Raw genomic sequence first — 15731 nt, 5'->3', positions numbered from 1 at the left:
GGGGTAACTATGGATTATCAACTGTCCTTCTCCTCACATGTTGCTAGTGTATCTCGTTCTTGCTGATTCCTTCTCTACAACATCTGAAGGATTCAATCATTTCTGTCCACACAGGCTGCTCAGGTGCTTGTTCAGTCTCTTGTCATTTCAAGACTGGACTACTGCAACTCCCTGCTGGTAGGTCCACCTCTAAATGCTATTCGTCCACCGCAAATGATCCGAATTGTATTTGCGGAACTTGTGTTCAACCTGCCCTAGTTCTCCCACACCACACCACCCCACTGTTGCGCTCCCTCCAGTAGCTGCACATATAACATTCAAAACACTGATGCTTGCCTACAAAGCCAAAAATGGACCAACACCATCTTACCTCAATGACCTCATCACATCTCGCACTGCATCACGCTGCCTGAGATCCTCCAGCTCCACTTGACTGGTCTCACCTTCTCTCAGGGTAAGAGGTAAGTATACTTCAAGGCTCTTCTCTGTTTTGGCACTGAGGTAAAGACCTACCTCTTCCTGAAGCGCTTAACATTTTTCACATTTTCCAGTACTGAAGTACTTAATACTTTCCAAGTTTGTTTTGTTAAAAAAAAAAAAAACCCTCTCAACAGAGTTATAGGCTGATTTATCTTAAGTTTGTAATCTTACGTACCAGTGTAGATTTATTCATTGATAGAGACTCGAAGCACTTTTGTACGTCGCTCTGGAAAAGTGTCCTCTAAATGCCTTAAATGTAAATGTAAAAATGTGCAAGGGAGTGTCTACAATCCTATACAATTGTGCTCCTCTTGTTAAGGATTACAGAAAGGAGTTTGGTACTGTTTTCCTCAGAGGAGTCTGAAAAGACTTTCAATTACAAAACATTTCTTTAGACTATTTTGTAGTTATCTGTTACACTTTATCACAAAAAGACCAGAAATTGCTTTAATGAAAAATGAAGATAGTAGGCTAGTAAACAAACGGGAAGTGTTCATGACATTTGTGGAAGGTCAACAACATAAAAAGAAGCAACATCGATCTTAGGAGGTGACAAGACATAGGAAGGATAAGAGAAGAATAAGTCCCTGAGCATCCTTTGGCTGACAATCAAAAACAGTCTCTAGTTACCGCTTCAAAACGTCCCCACAGCCTGCAGTAATGCACACGGACCACCAATGATGAAAGCCACATTGGATGCTTCTTAGTTGAATGGAACCATGTAGGATTTTCAACAGTTGTCAGACGGAAGAATGCTCAATAGTGTACAACTGACAAGCTGTAAAACAAAACTGCACAAGCTTGCACTTCATGTGCAGTGTACTGTATGTGGCAAAGTCAGGCTTAATTTCTCCCAGAGCGTCTGTCTTCTGGTTATAGCTGAGCATGTGTCATTGCCAGGCCACAGTTAGACAGATCTGACAAAAGAAAACGATTCATTCTGTTGTGGGTAAGAGAACAAGAATGGTCTTGGGACAGTGGAGAGAAAAAAAAAACATGGACAGCACAAAGCCCGCTGACAGCAAAGAACTGGCTTGAATTTTTCACACCCTCAGTTTTTAGATGTGTTGTATGGGCCACATAGGGAACACCCTCCCAGTCTAGACAATGGTTAAAAAAAAAATGCTTGTTTTTTACCATGCACACATAGAGCACTGTTTATACTTCTGTTTTTAATTTAAATTTAGCAGAATGCAGTAATGAGTAAATTAAGGCTATGTAAAAAGGTTTGTTTATAGAATTGCTTTAAGAATAAATAAGAAAATCATTTTTAATTAAAGTGAAGAGTGACATTAAAGCTAAAAATAAAGCTTTTAAAGTTAACAAAATCTCAGTAAGTAATTTATGCTGGTCATGGATCTTGATAATAATTAGCACAAGGTGGTACTACAACCCCTGATGGGACACCAGTCCAACTTGCACCATTCCAGCCTCACGGCAATTTAGATTCACCAATATAACTTCTGCCACTGTTTTTAGGAGGCAAGAGGAAACCAGAGAACCCAGAGGTAACCTACATAGACTTGGTCAGAACATGCCCCTGTGCACAAAGCAGGTTTTTTGAATATAGATTTGACATGGGTTGAGTGGAAGATCTTCATAAGCCTGCAAAAGAGCTCTGACCTCAACACCTCTGGAATGAATTGGATTGCTGACAGCACCCCAGACTTCCTCACCCTATAGTAAAGCATTTGACTTTACTAATGCCCTTGTGGCTGAATGAGCACAAATTTACACAAACACACTGCAAAATGGGGTGGATTATCTTACCAGAAGAGTGGAGCAAATGGGGACTAAATGTGGATTGGGTTGTCATTGTTTTTTTTTTTTATTATTGGACAGGTGTCCGCATTGTGTATGTCTTCTTCTTCTTCTTCTTCTTCTTCTTCTTCTTCTTCTTCTTCTTTCGGCTGCTCCTGTTAGAGGTCGCCACAGCGGATCATCCGTCTCCATACCCCCCCGTCCTCTACATCTGCCTCTTTTAAACCAACTACCTGCATGTCTTACCTCACCACATCCATAAACCTGCTCCTTGGTCTTCCTCTTAACCTCCTTCCTGGTGGCCTTATCCTCAGCATTCTTCTACCAATATACCCCATGTCCCTCCTCTGCACATGTCCAAACCATCTCAATCTCACTTCCCTCACCTTGTCTCCAAAATGTTCTTGTACATGCACTGTTCTTCTAATAAACTCGTTTCTAATCCTGTCCATCCTCATCACTCCCAATGAAAATCTCAACATCTTCAGCTCTGCTACCTCCAGCTCCACCTCCTGTCTTTTACTCAATGCCACTGTCTCTAAACAATACAACATTGGAGGTCTCACCACAGTCCTATAAACATATTGTGTGTGTGTATGTATATATATATATATATATATATATATATATATATATATATATATATATATATATATATATATTTACATTTACATTTGCGGCATTTAGCAGACACCCTTATCCAGAGCAACGTACAAACGTGCTTTAAATCTCTAGTAGTGAATAAATCTACACTGGTACACAAGATTACAAACTCAATATAACTATAACTCGAATTCTACAAACTTGGAAAGTGCAAATGTAGGTATTTTAGGAAGAGGTAGCTCTTCAGTCGTCGCTTAAAGATAATATATATATAAAACATTTTTACACACATTTTTATAATACACTATATTGCCAAAAGTATTGGGCATATTGGGTATGTGATTTTTGAGCATTGCATTCTACATTTGGTCCCAATTTGCTTTTATAATTCCCTCCACTCTTGTTCCACTAGATTTTGGAGTGTGCTTATGGATATTTGTTTTCATCAGCCACAAGATCAGAGCTTTATAGCAGTCCACTCAAGATCTTTCTCTCCAAAGCATGTAAACTATATCTTAATGGAGCTCACTTTGTGCACAGGGGCGTTGCCATGCTGGAACAGGTTTGGGTTTTCAAGTTCAAGTGAATGCAAAATTTTATTATAGTGCATCTAAAGACGTTCTGTACAGTTGAGTGCCTCCAAATTTGTGGCAACAGTTTGGAAAAGAACCACATATAGCAGGAAAGGTCAGGTGACCCAATACTTTCGGCAATATAGTTTATGTTTTTACTGTTGCTCATATTTATCGCCTGTATTCTATTTATATATTTGTTTTACATATATTTACAAATTAAATTGCACTTGTTTATATGCACAATGCTACTGTTTGCACTTGTGGTAGATGCATATTGTTGCTGAATACCTGTACTTTACAATGACAATAAAGTTGTATCTATGTATAAAGTTGTATCTATCTTAGGACTTCATCTTTTCTATAAGCATTAATGTGTATGTTTTAAAAAAACAGCCTGTAACGCAAATAATAAAATATATCACTATAAAAGATTTCAAAAATCTATAAAGAAACTACTTTGCAGTATATTAATATCACTCTGGACTGACAAGACAAAATATACAGTACAGACCAAAAGTTTATATATATTATATATACAGTACAGACCAAAAGTTTGGACACACCTTCTCATTCAAAGAGTTTTCTTTATTTTCATGACTATGAAAATTGTAGATTCACACTGAAGGCATCAAAACTATGAATTAACACATGTGGAATTATATACATAACAAAAAAGTGAACTGAAAATATGTCATATTGTAGGTTCTTCAAAGTAGGCATCAAGAGAATGCCAAGAGTGTGCAAAGCAGTAATCTAAGCAAAAGGTGGCTACTTTGAAGAACCTACAATATGACATATTTTCAGTTGTTTCACACTTTTTTGTTATGTATATAATTCCACATGTGTTAATTCATAGTTTTGATGCCTTCAGTGTGACTCTACAATTTTCATATTCATGAAAATAAAGAGAACTCTTTGAATGAGAAGGTCAAGTCAAGTCAAGTCAAGTTTATTTGTATAGCGCTTTTCACAACAGACATTGTCTCAAAGCAGCTTTACACAAATCAACAGTGATGGTGAATGGTGTGAATTTGTCCCTGATGAGCAAGCGACTGTGGCAAGGAAAAACTCCCTTAGATGTTATGAGGAAGAAACCTTGAGAGGAACCAGACAGAAGGTGTGTCCAAACTTTTGGTCTGTACTGTATATATTAAATATATTTCAGGGAAAGATATTATTTTAATTGCATATCCTGTATATTCTAAATGCATACTTTATATTATACTTTTGCTAAAAACAGGTTTTACATGAACAGTAGGGAAACTTCAGATACTTATGGGAAAAAAAGAAAGTTTTTGGTCACAGTGTTCGTGCTCCATCTAGTGTGTAATACAAGTATTGCACAACGTTTCAGGTATTTTCATATCTTAATTCCAGACCCTCAATATTTATACTCAGTATCAATAATCCATCCATAGTCCTCATAAGATTATTTTATATGGAATAACAGTCACTGCATGACTCAAAATCAAAGCTATTCAATTAGATACATTCATATCTTTACACAATTTTTGCTCAACATAACAAAAGTGTATCTTTGGTCAGTTTGGTCCTTTAGTGTAGATTGAACTATACTTTTTTGTAACAGCTTGCAAAGTTTCGATTATTTTTCTAATCCACTGTGTCTCTGAACGTTCACAGACATAGACGATTTTTTTTTCATAATGCATCTTTGATATGTTATAACCGTTTTATGCAACAATATATTTAAGTTAATTATGTCCTGATATTTCTGTTTGTTTTATCTTGCTAAGTAACTGCCATCATTTCAGTGTACAGTTTGATTAGGATTGTCCTGATTGCTGATTAAGACATTATAATGTATTATAATGTATAATGTATAAATATAATGTAAAAACTAGTCTGACCGACCAAAAATGCAAATAGTCACAAAACAAACAAAATCACCAATAATAAAAATTGCAAACAAACAAATGAAAAACCCAAGCAAGCAAGCAAAAAAAAACAGTAAACAAACAAACAAACAAACAAACAAACAAATACACTATTCATTGTATGTAATCTTCTCATTTCCGGTTCCTTTGTATACTTGTAAACTGTTTCACTTTCAGTTCATTCCTCACTACAGCAAAGGGAAAAAATCTCTGTGTCATCACATGAAGGATAAACATACAGGTTATTATTACTTTATTATATCCATGAACAAAAATCTGGGTTAGGGTTAGGGTTAGGGTTTGTGCAGTAAATAATCTGCATATGGACTGACCCAGTTCCATGCAATGCATCAGCTGTGGAATGAGGAAGAAGCTCAGGAGCGAGTTCACGTGTTGAGATGTTTCGGTGGAACAGCTGGAGATCACTGATCTTCTTCACAGATCTCCTGTTTCAGACTTGTGAGCAGGTATTTCAATCTTAAACTGTATTGCATGATTATAGATTTATGAGAGCGTTTATAGTCAGTTCGGACTGAGGGGTGTGTCAACACACACTGTCTACACTTCCCTATTATCAACATCTAGAAATAGTATCTAGATGGTGGACTGGGAGAGAACCATTTTTATTTGTTTATGACATTAGTCGTACTTTGGCTAATATATTAAATGCGATGGACTGAAGAGAGGAGGAAGAGAGGAGGTACATTATGATGTGATCATTCAAGTATGTGATATTTATGTGACTCTTGCTGACTCTCAGTGTGGACATGGAGCTGAGCAACATTCAGATAAATACATTCTCTTGTGGTCTTTAAGTCACTGAGTTATATTTTATATCCTGTGGTTAAAAGAAGGATTGTTACTTGAGGGACTTCTGATTAATTCATGTAATTGTGAATTCATTTTTGGCCTAAAAAACTGTTTACTGTAATTTCTTTTAAATATTTAGGACCCTTCTAAGTGCGTTCTGTGGTCATTTGGAGGACTGTTACCTCATGATTTTATGTTAAACATTTTATTTCTTTTGCGACAACCAAACTTTCAAGTTGTTCTTTAGTTTGAAGGAAGTCTGTTATTCCTCGGTGACATGATTACCTTCTGTGTACTATTGTACCATCCTTTATCTAAGTATAGTTTTGTGGCTACCTTTTACATCTTCTTTTAAATCGAGGTCTTGCACTTATGAACAGTTATGCACTAGGGTTGAACAACAATGTATGTTATTCGTTACAATGTCATCATCACCTCTGTTTTGTAAAGATGATGCAGTAAGCTGCACTATATTTTTTTGGACAATTTTATATTTAGAAATGTTATTGTGCAGTTCTAAAACATACTAACTACCATTTAAAACAGTAAATACATGTGAAGCAAAGTCATGTGTGCACAGCAGCTGGTGCTAAAACAGAGAACCGAATTTTTGCAAGCACTATGCTGCAGTGGCACTGCTGAACCTTTGGATTCTGTGCTTGACTTGCTGCTGTCCTGGGATGTCCTCATTTGGGAAGACTACCACAATGTCCAGGGCCTTACTAAACCCCTCTGCTCCAAAACCAGAGACCTTCTGGATTTAGTGTACAGCAAAGGTGAAGAGGCATGCAGTCTGCTGCTGGCAGCTATTGAGCAAATCTTACCTGAGGGCCAGAAAGCTGGACTTTGCTTTGGAAAAGGTAATTCAAGGCCAGAGGACATCAAGAAGACTCCCACAAGAGCCAGTGAGGCTTTGTTGATTGACAGGCCAGCACTGGTGAAGAAGATTCGGGACCATCTGGATGAGGTTTTGGATGCACTCATGGAATCTGGCTGCCTTACTTCACAAGACTTTGATGAAGTTCTGTTACCGGTGTACACATGTTCACAAAAGGTAAGCAATATATACTCAGATTGGAACAATCCATTGTATTCTGCTGTGACAAATTCAGTTACATTGTGCTTATGTTTCTGGTTAGGTTAGGAAGTTGTTAGACCAAGTGAGGTTCAGAGGGGAGGGTGCCGCGCATGCTTTACTGCAGTGTCTAGAGCACATAGACAGTAAGCCACAACGTGTAAAAGAAGAAAAACATCTCTCGACTGGTATGTATGCAGTTTTCACTTGTTATGTTTATGCTTGTCCTCCCTGTTTGACTGTCAAACAGGATCTACTACAATTGACTTCAGTAGACTTATCATTTAACTTCTTATGATGTTAAAGTTACTTAGAGTGAATCAACTTCTGAAGATCAGTATCCCTCAGCCAAAGTCTTGTCTTGTGAGCACTGTGGTGCATAAGTTAAGGACATTTTCAGCAATGCCAGTTTTATTTTGTGGGCCCTGTGTACTTAGTTTCGTTAGTCTTAGGGTGGTTTGAAACATTTTTCATATCAATTGAATTTTTTGTTTACTTTTATCTGCATAACAATAGATGTGAGCAAGGAGAATTTAAGTTATTGTTAAGTGTTTGATCAATACTGTCATGAACTTTTTACTTTTCATTTGGTCATTCCTTTTTTTTTTTCTAAGTTCACATTGTGCTAGCAGGGTATATACTGTAGTAGAAAGCAAGACCTTTGGATCATTGTAATCGAAAGCAATGCATTAGTAACATTCTTGTTAATTTGTGTTTCCTCATCATTCCCTTCCCCAGAATGCCTTCTTTACCAGAAGAAGCTTTGCAGTTCTGTTAAGGCCCAGTCGTACTATCTCAGCACTTATGGTGGAAATAGCAGATTTTCCCTAGATGATATCTATACCGATGTCCTCCTAGAAGTGGTGCAAAGTGACAGAGAGGTCACAGCTCTGGGGCTACAAGATGTGGTTGGTTTGCTTGGGACTCTTAATGAGGAAGCAGACACAATACTTGTTTCTGGTGAAGCAGGTAATGGTAAGAGTACCTTGCTGCAGAGGCTGCACCTGCTGTGGGCTCAAGGTACCATGCTGACAGATATTCTGATGCTGTTCCCTTTTACTTGCCGTAAACTAAATGCTGAGCAGAGAATGCTTTCCTTAAAAGAGCTCCTGTTCCTACATTGCTGCTGGCCAGACAAAGGTCAAGATGAAATCTTCCAGTTTATTCTTGACCACCCTCACCTAGTTCTTTTTACCTTTGATGGCCTTGATGAATTTAGGCACACCTTCTCAGATGAAGAGCGCCATTGCTGCCCCACACAGCAAGCACCTGTACATACTCTGCTTTTCAATCTACTTCAGGGTACCTTAATGAAAGGGGTGAAGAAGGTGGTAACCAGCAGGCCCCAAGCAGTGGATCAATCTCTGAAGCAGTATCTCCGCAAGGAAGTTCTGGCCAAGGGTTTCTCTCCTGAGGGAATTGATAACTTTGTGAGAAAACACCACAAAGATGCCAGTGTAGCTAATCGGGTTTTAGAGTCCCTCAAGGCTAACACAGTTCTGCTTGGGCTCTGCCATATTCCTGTTTTCTGCTGGATTATATCAAAGTGTTACAAAGAGTTGCTCGGGTTCGGGGAAGGTAGCCCTCAGACGGTTACTGATGTGTACCTTATGGTTCTAAAGCATTTCTTTCAGAAACGGAGGCCCCAACAACAAAGAACTTTGGGAATGGGATGGCTACAGGAACATCTAGAGACAATAAAACGACTGGGAGAGTTGGCCCTGGAGGGTTTAGAGACTTCCTGTTACATATTCACAGAGTCACTCTTACAGAAATGTAGCATCACAGAGCAGGACATTGATCTGGGATTCCTAATACACTGTAAGGACCTCTCAGACTACTCTGACTGCAAACATTTTGAATTCCTGCATATAACCATGCAGTGCTTCTTTGCTGCTCTCCATATTGTTCTCAACAACAATGACAATTGCTCTGTTATCCTAAATCTCTTCCAGTGCAAGCAGCCAGCTGTTTTTAATCACAATTGTCTTCTACATTGCGTGAGGCCTGTAGTTAAATACTGCAGTGAAGCTGAGGCCCCAAACCTGAAGATCACATCAGCGTTTGTTGCAGGACTTCTGTCCCAGCGCTATCACAGTCTTCTACAAATATGTCCTTCTGTCTTGCTCGAGAAAAAATCCAAACAAGTCATGAAGTGTTTGTCGAAAGGTTTACATAGGCATTTTAAATCAATCCCGCCGCCAGTGAAGGGTGAAAAGAAGAGCATGCACGCCATGCCAAGTTTTGTTTGGCTAATTAAGTGCATCTATGAAATGCAAGAAAGCGAGATTGCTAAGGATGCAGTAGCCAAACTAGAAGTAGAGCACCTGAAGCTAATTTACTGTAATATTGGGCCAGTGGAATGCACCGCTTTGGCTTATGTGCTCAGGTACCTGCAGAATCCTATTGGATTACAGCTGGACTTCAACTCAGTGGGAGATGTGGGATTGGAACAACTCCTGCCATGTCTTCATGTCTGTCACTCCCTCTAGTAAGAATATACATTCTTTGGCAAACCTTTAAATGAATTTAATTAAATTCATTTAAATGTTGAATTATTATTGTACCATACATACTGTATTTTGTCGATTATCTATTTATGCTACTTCCTGTGGTACACATTTGGGGAAAATCATTACTTATTTTAATATTATTAGCTTCTGAAAGAAAGAGAACTGGCAGGTTTACCCCAAAGTGACACACTAAATAGCCTTTTTTGGGGCTCCAAATTTAAAGATTTCTTCTAAGAGTGAAAAATAAGTTTTAAAACCATTAACTTCAATTTTAACAAGAAAAAGGGGGTCCATAAATGTTTATTTGAATGTTCATGTACAGGTTATTCTAGCTTTCTTCAACATAAGCAAATTAACATTGCGACTTAAGTATAATTATTCACACATTCTGAGGGTTTCATTCTAGGAAAGATTTAACCGAGAACCACTACATTGAGGAATTTTTTTTTTATTGTGCATAGTATTAATGTTTATAGAATTCATTCAAACTAACAGATTTTCATCTTTTATTTCTTTTAAACTTGACAGCTTGAGAAACAATAACATATCTGATGAAGGAATACGCAAACTGGTTGAGAAGGGAGTGCACTGCGAATGCTTCGCCAAAATAGCGTGAGTTAATAAATAAATAAATCAAATACATTCTAATTTCAATTCTTAATGTCTTACACAAGGTGTAAGAAGTTCTGCTTTTTTTCTTTTAAAGTAAACGTTTATTTACACAGGCTGTTCAACAATAAGCTAACAGATGACTGCACAAAGTATTTCGCCATGCTGCTTAAGACAAAGAAGAACTTCCTTGCATTAAGGTATTACCATAGATTTACACATGCTGCTTTTATGTAAATACATTTCCATTGTAATCATATAGAGAGGTTTGCCTAATAATCACAAGATTTTAAGTATTGTATGAAAAATATGTAAAGTACTGTAATTTCCGGACTATTAAGCGCAAATACAAGCCGCACCCACTGAATTTGACAAAGATTTTTATTTTGAACATAAATAAGCTTTAATGAACTTTTGAATGAACTAATGAACTTTACACAGGCTTTAATGAAAGACAGTGTCTGTTACAAGGCTTGTATCTAAACAGTAGCCTACAAAGAAAGTCATTGTTCACTGTCTTCCTCCTTCCTTTCACAACTATTTCTCTCGAAAGTTTTTCTTTTGGCATCGTCGTGCGTTTAAAAATCACCATTGGTGGAAGCTTTTCTCCCGATGCCGTGCAGCTCAGAACACAGGTGAAGTGCGTTTTTTCATGCCCGGTTGTTTTCAGCGTGACGAATGATTCGCATTTCCTGTTGACAGTCCGAGTGAGCAGGAGGTCAAAGGTCAGAGGAACCTCATCCATATTTATGATGCGGCCCGATTCAGTGGGAGCGCATCTGATTTAATATAAAGAGTTTCATTGGTTCACCTGAACCCGTTCAGCAGTTTCATTGGTCTAATGTTATGGGGCTCAGTTTTTTGGCTTGAAGTTTGTGAAACTGGGAAAAACCCAGGAAAAATCCATAAATTAGCCACTTCGTTGTTTAAGCTGCGGGGTTCAAAGCATAGGAAAGAAGTAGCGGCTTATAGTCCGGAAAATACGGTATGAATTTGGATGGCAAACATGCCAATGACTCCCGTTAATAACGTAAGATAGCTAGCTTAAGCCATTAAACAAGTTCTGTAAGCTGAATGATGATAAAACTAAACTATAAGACTATATTAATTATTTTCTTGGTTGTGATACTAACATCTAAATAAAGCAGATAGTATGATAAGGGAAAACAAACGACACTGAGCATTACACTGAACTGCTCAATGACCTTCCATTGATTTCCATATTAAGGATTCTTTCAAAATTGTGAATGGCACAAATATAGTAAAAATTTAGTCATCACAGTGGATAGACAACTTAATTTGAACTTGAAGCTTGACAGCTTAATGCTAAATAACAGGTGCTTTGCTTAAATGATGACAGCAAATATGCGCAAAGTTATGTAAATAAATAAACACAATAGGAAATCTTTTAGAGATAATTAATACTCATATCAAAATGTATACTAAATAAACTCTCTAGATGATGAAACAATTATCAGTTAAATCTGTTTAATATTTGAAATGTTTATGTAATCCTGTTTGTTATATCTTACGCTTTACAGACTTGGAAACAATAGCATCACATCCCAGGGGGCCGAGCAGCTGGCGGAAGGGCTGAGGTCCAACACCTCTCTGAAGTATCTTGGGTAAATATCATTCATTTATTTGCGGATAATCAGTGTAACCCCACAATTGTGATGTCACTTTTTTTTTTTTTTACAACAGTTGTACAGTACAAACCAGAAATTTATATTGTGTATCTGACAGTTCGGATGCAATATGGCTAAATGTTCTGTTTATTTTTGCTCTGCTGGGCGAATTAGATCGCAAAGAAGCCACACTCATGAAAAGCTTGTCGGCTAACTGTCTATTTAGCTCACATCAATTTGTGCATTCTTGGTAAAGGCTTTTAATTAAATCACCGTCTTTTTGGTTTTATTCAACAAGCCTTCAGATTTCATAATTTGCCTTGTCCACTTATGATGGTGCGTAAATTACTGTATAAACCGTTTTTAATAAGGAAGTGAAAGTTGATGTGGTGAACAGACTGACAAGAGGAGTGAAGGTTACAGGAAATATGTATCACACTCAATTAATCAGAATAATGGACCAGATCTGTTGAGTCTCCAGTGTCACTTATTTATATAGTCAGATGTAAACAATAAGTTGATGTATAAAAAATGATATAAAAAATGCTTTGCTGTATCCTGGTAATATTTTTGTCAAATCTTAATACCAGAAACCACCTAATTTTCCCACAACGATAAACACAATGAAAGGTGTTATATATTATTTTCTGAAATTGAACAAAAAATGAAACAGTATTGAAATGTCACCAGTTAACAATATAAACACTAAATATATAATATATTTTACATTTATTTAAGAAACATATATTTCAAAATCCACAGTGTTGCTTGCAGGTATTTTATTGCCAATATTTGTTAGAAATGTTTTGTTTTTCTTTCAGGTTGTGGGGAAATAAGATTGGAGACAAAGGTGCTGAGGCTATAGCCGATGCTCTAAAGAACAGCACCTCATTGATATGGTTAAGGTACGAGCAACGTTTATTTCAATGTAAAACAAAATTAAGTAATATACATCATGTGATGGAAGTGGTAGCTCAGTGGATAAGATGTTGGACTTATGATCAGAAGGTCATTTGTTCAAATCCCAAGACCACTAATCTGCCACTGCTGGGTCCTTGAGCAGCCCCCCATTTAACCCTCAACTGCTTAGTTGTATAAATTAGATAATTGTAAGAGCGTCAGCCAAATACCGTAAATGTAAATTATTTAATAGAAAGAATATACAATGAATGGGATGCCACTCTTGGAACCATACAACACACACACACACACACACACACACACACACACACACACACACACACACACACACACACACACTTTTATATACAATGGCAATTTAGAGAAGCTAATTCATCTACTGGCCTGTTTTTTGAGGGGGAATGAAGCCGGATAAGCCAAAGGAAACCTGTAAAACAACAAACAGCTCAAGCTGAAACAGGAAACCACCCTCCTGCTTACGTTCCCATTTATTTAATACAATTCATTTGGTGTTTGCAATAATATACAGGACTTATCACATTTCCTGACTTTTTTCTATTTAATTGTAGGAAGGACTTTTTTTCACATATTTCCTGATTGGATTCATGGTCAAAAAAGTAGAATTGAGAAGACAAAGAAGCAGTACTTTGGCTTTTGGGATCCTATATTTTAGACAAACTAAAATTGTTAGCATGGATGAATACTGTTATAAATAATGTAACGTGACTGTATTTGTTTTTCCTGGTAATATAATCATAGCCTGGCAGGTAACAATGTAGGCAGCGCAGGAGCATGTGCCTTAGCGGAGCTTGTTAAGAGCAGCACAACACTTGTGGATCTGTGGTGAGATTTAACACACAACATTTTTTTTTACTTGTACTAAACTGTATGATGTACTAGATTCTTCTTTCTGTGTCTTTCTTTTATTTTACTACTTCTAATTTGCAGGCTGAGCCAAAATCACATTAGCAGGGATGGTGTAAAGTGTCTAATTGAGGCTTTGAAATTGAACTCGACTATCAAGGAAGTGTGGTGAGAGCTGATTTAATACTTATGCCTACATAATTAATGCACAAAGTCTTGAGAACAAAGTCTATTGTTTACAATGTAAAGGATTATACCAAAAAATGAATCTGGTTTTGTTTAGTATGTCCCATTTCATGTCTTTGTATGAAGATTTCTGACATTAAAGAACTACAACAGATGTAGTAGAGGTAACTGAGAAGTGTGTTGTTGCAGGTTGAGAGGAAACAACCTGAGTGAAGAGGATGTGAAAGACTTTAGTAGACAAGAAAGCAGACTCATCCTCTGAGGAGGAAAGAATGATGTCAGTCGTCAGACAGATTCTTCAGATTTTATGATTTGTGCAGATGAACTCTTTTCTTAACGATTCAACTTTGAATTGTAATAAAACCTTTAAAAATAATTCACCAATTTAAAAGAGAATATCTTAAATATTATTATTCATAATAATGTTATTATTAGTAGTAGAAGTATTATTAGTAAAACACTGAAAAAAAAGAACAATGAAAGAAAATTGACCAAAAATGATTTTTCCTTTTGTCATGACCTTCAGAAAATTCCAGTGATGCAACTTCCTGTTGAAGAGGTTACTTGTGGAATATACCTTTTTCTAATCGTAAAAGTGATCAGGTAACAGGGTAAAATGGCAGGTAAAATGTTGTGGTATGCTGAAACACATTGTATACAAAATATACAGTGGATTAGTCAGGAAATAGGGATTTTTCAAACTGTGAAATGTTACATGGATTCACACAATGCAGAAATAATGCAATTTTGTTTAAAAGGGTGTAACGTGTAGAACAAGCTTTAAGAGATTGAATAGTCTGCAGTAGATATATATTTGATACGTTTTATATATTGTGTTATTTATCTGAAGTGTGTACATAAATTGCTATATGAAGAAGACTATCTGTAATTAAAATGTTATTTTAGGCTTGTTTTTATTTTTTGTATGTAAAATCTTAAAAAATGCCATCTCAATCATGGAATCACCAGATAACAACTTCAGGTTATTTTTCAACACATGATCCTGTGCAGTCTACAGTTCGCTCCACTGAGTGTTTTACACAAAGTAAAGACAAAAGCACAAACTTTTATTTACTTTGCAGAATTCATTTATTGTATTTTTTTTGTTACCATGTTCTTTTGTGCCAATTTATATTTAAGCAATTTTTATATTTTTGTTTACTGTTACTGGTTATGTTGTTTTTCTGTGTATTTTATTCTTCTGAACTGCCTTAGACTGGAGCAATACATATTGTCTTTTTTTAAATAATAAATAGAATTCAAACAGCATAAAGACCATGAGAGTGCTAAAGTTTATTACATTCAATTTTTCAAATTATGAATAAATATTTATAGTAAGTTGTGTTATCACAAGTAACCAAACCTTTAAAATCTATATGCGGATACACTATTTACCATGCACTGTTTATTTTTAACCTTTATGGATTCTTTGGTACTTTTTGTCTGTTCATTTTCTTCCCCTTTTGGTTGTATAGTGTCAGTTTCTTTCATTCAATTTCATAAATGCTGGTAGTCTCTTTAGGTAATACTTTAATTCATTTAAATAAATGAAAATCATCTTATTTTGTAGGCTAAGCCTAAAAAAGGGACACTATCAATCAACCAATAGTATTTGTTGTAATTAAATGTAAGTAAATATTTTATCTAATTGATTTTTATTGCCCAAATTCATCTAAAATTACATTCTACAATACAGTATGTATTTACTGCATACTCTATACTGCCGTATTGGCTGAATCTAATTCACTCCCTTTTAAACATATAGTGCACAATATGCAGTGCATTAGAGTCATTACTATATATACACTTTG

The 15731-nt window shown here is 36.3% G+C and overlaps 1 protein-coding gene across 2 annotated transcripts; it reads left to right on the top strand.

The window, feature by feature from the left end:
- Nucleotides 1-5503: 5503 nt before the first annotated feature.
- Nucleotides 5504-15206, top strand: nod2 (nucleotide-binding oligomerization domain containing 2). Of its 2 annotated transcripts, XM_046840958.1 has the most exons (11): nt 5504-5781; nt 6872-7178; nt 7264-7387; nt 7938-9690; nt 10241-10324; nt 10438-10521; nt 11863-11946; nt 12771-12854; nt 13630-13713; nt 13819-13902; nt 14110-15206. In XM_046840958.1, the coding sequence occupies exons 2-11, from the start codon at nt 7107-7109 to the stop codon at nt 14180-14182; spliced, it is 2526 nt and encodes an 841-aa protein (XP_046696914.1). In that variant the 5' UTR covers nt 5504-5781; nt 6872-7106; the 3' UTR covers nt 14183-15206. The 2 variants fall into 2 exon arrangements, with proteins under 2 accessions (XP_046696914.1, XP_046696913.1); XM_046840957.1 differs by having other exon boundaries at nt 5504-7178.
- Nucleotides 15207-15731: the final 525 nt, after the last annotated feature.

This window comes from Silurus meridionalis, chromosome 26, assembly GCF_014805685.1.
Source record: "Silurus meridionalis isolate SWU-2019-XX chromosome 26, ASM1480568v1, whole genome shotgun sequence".
NCBI classification, from domain to species: domain Eukaryota; kingdom Metazoa; phylum Chordata; class Actinopteri; order Siluriformes; family Siluridae; genus Silurus; species Silurus meridionalis.
This window is presented reverse-complemented; position numbering and strand designations above follow the sequence as displayed.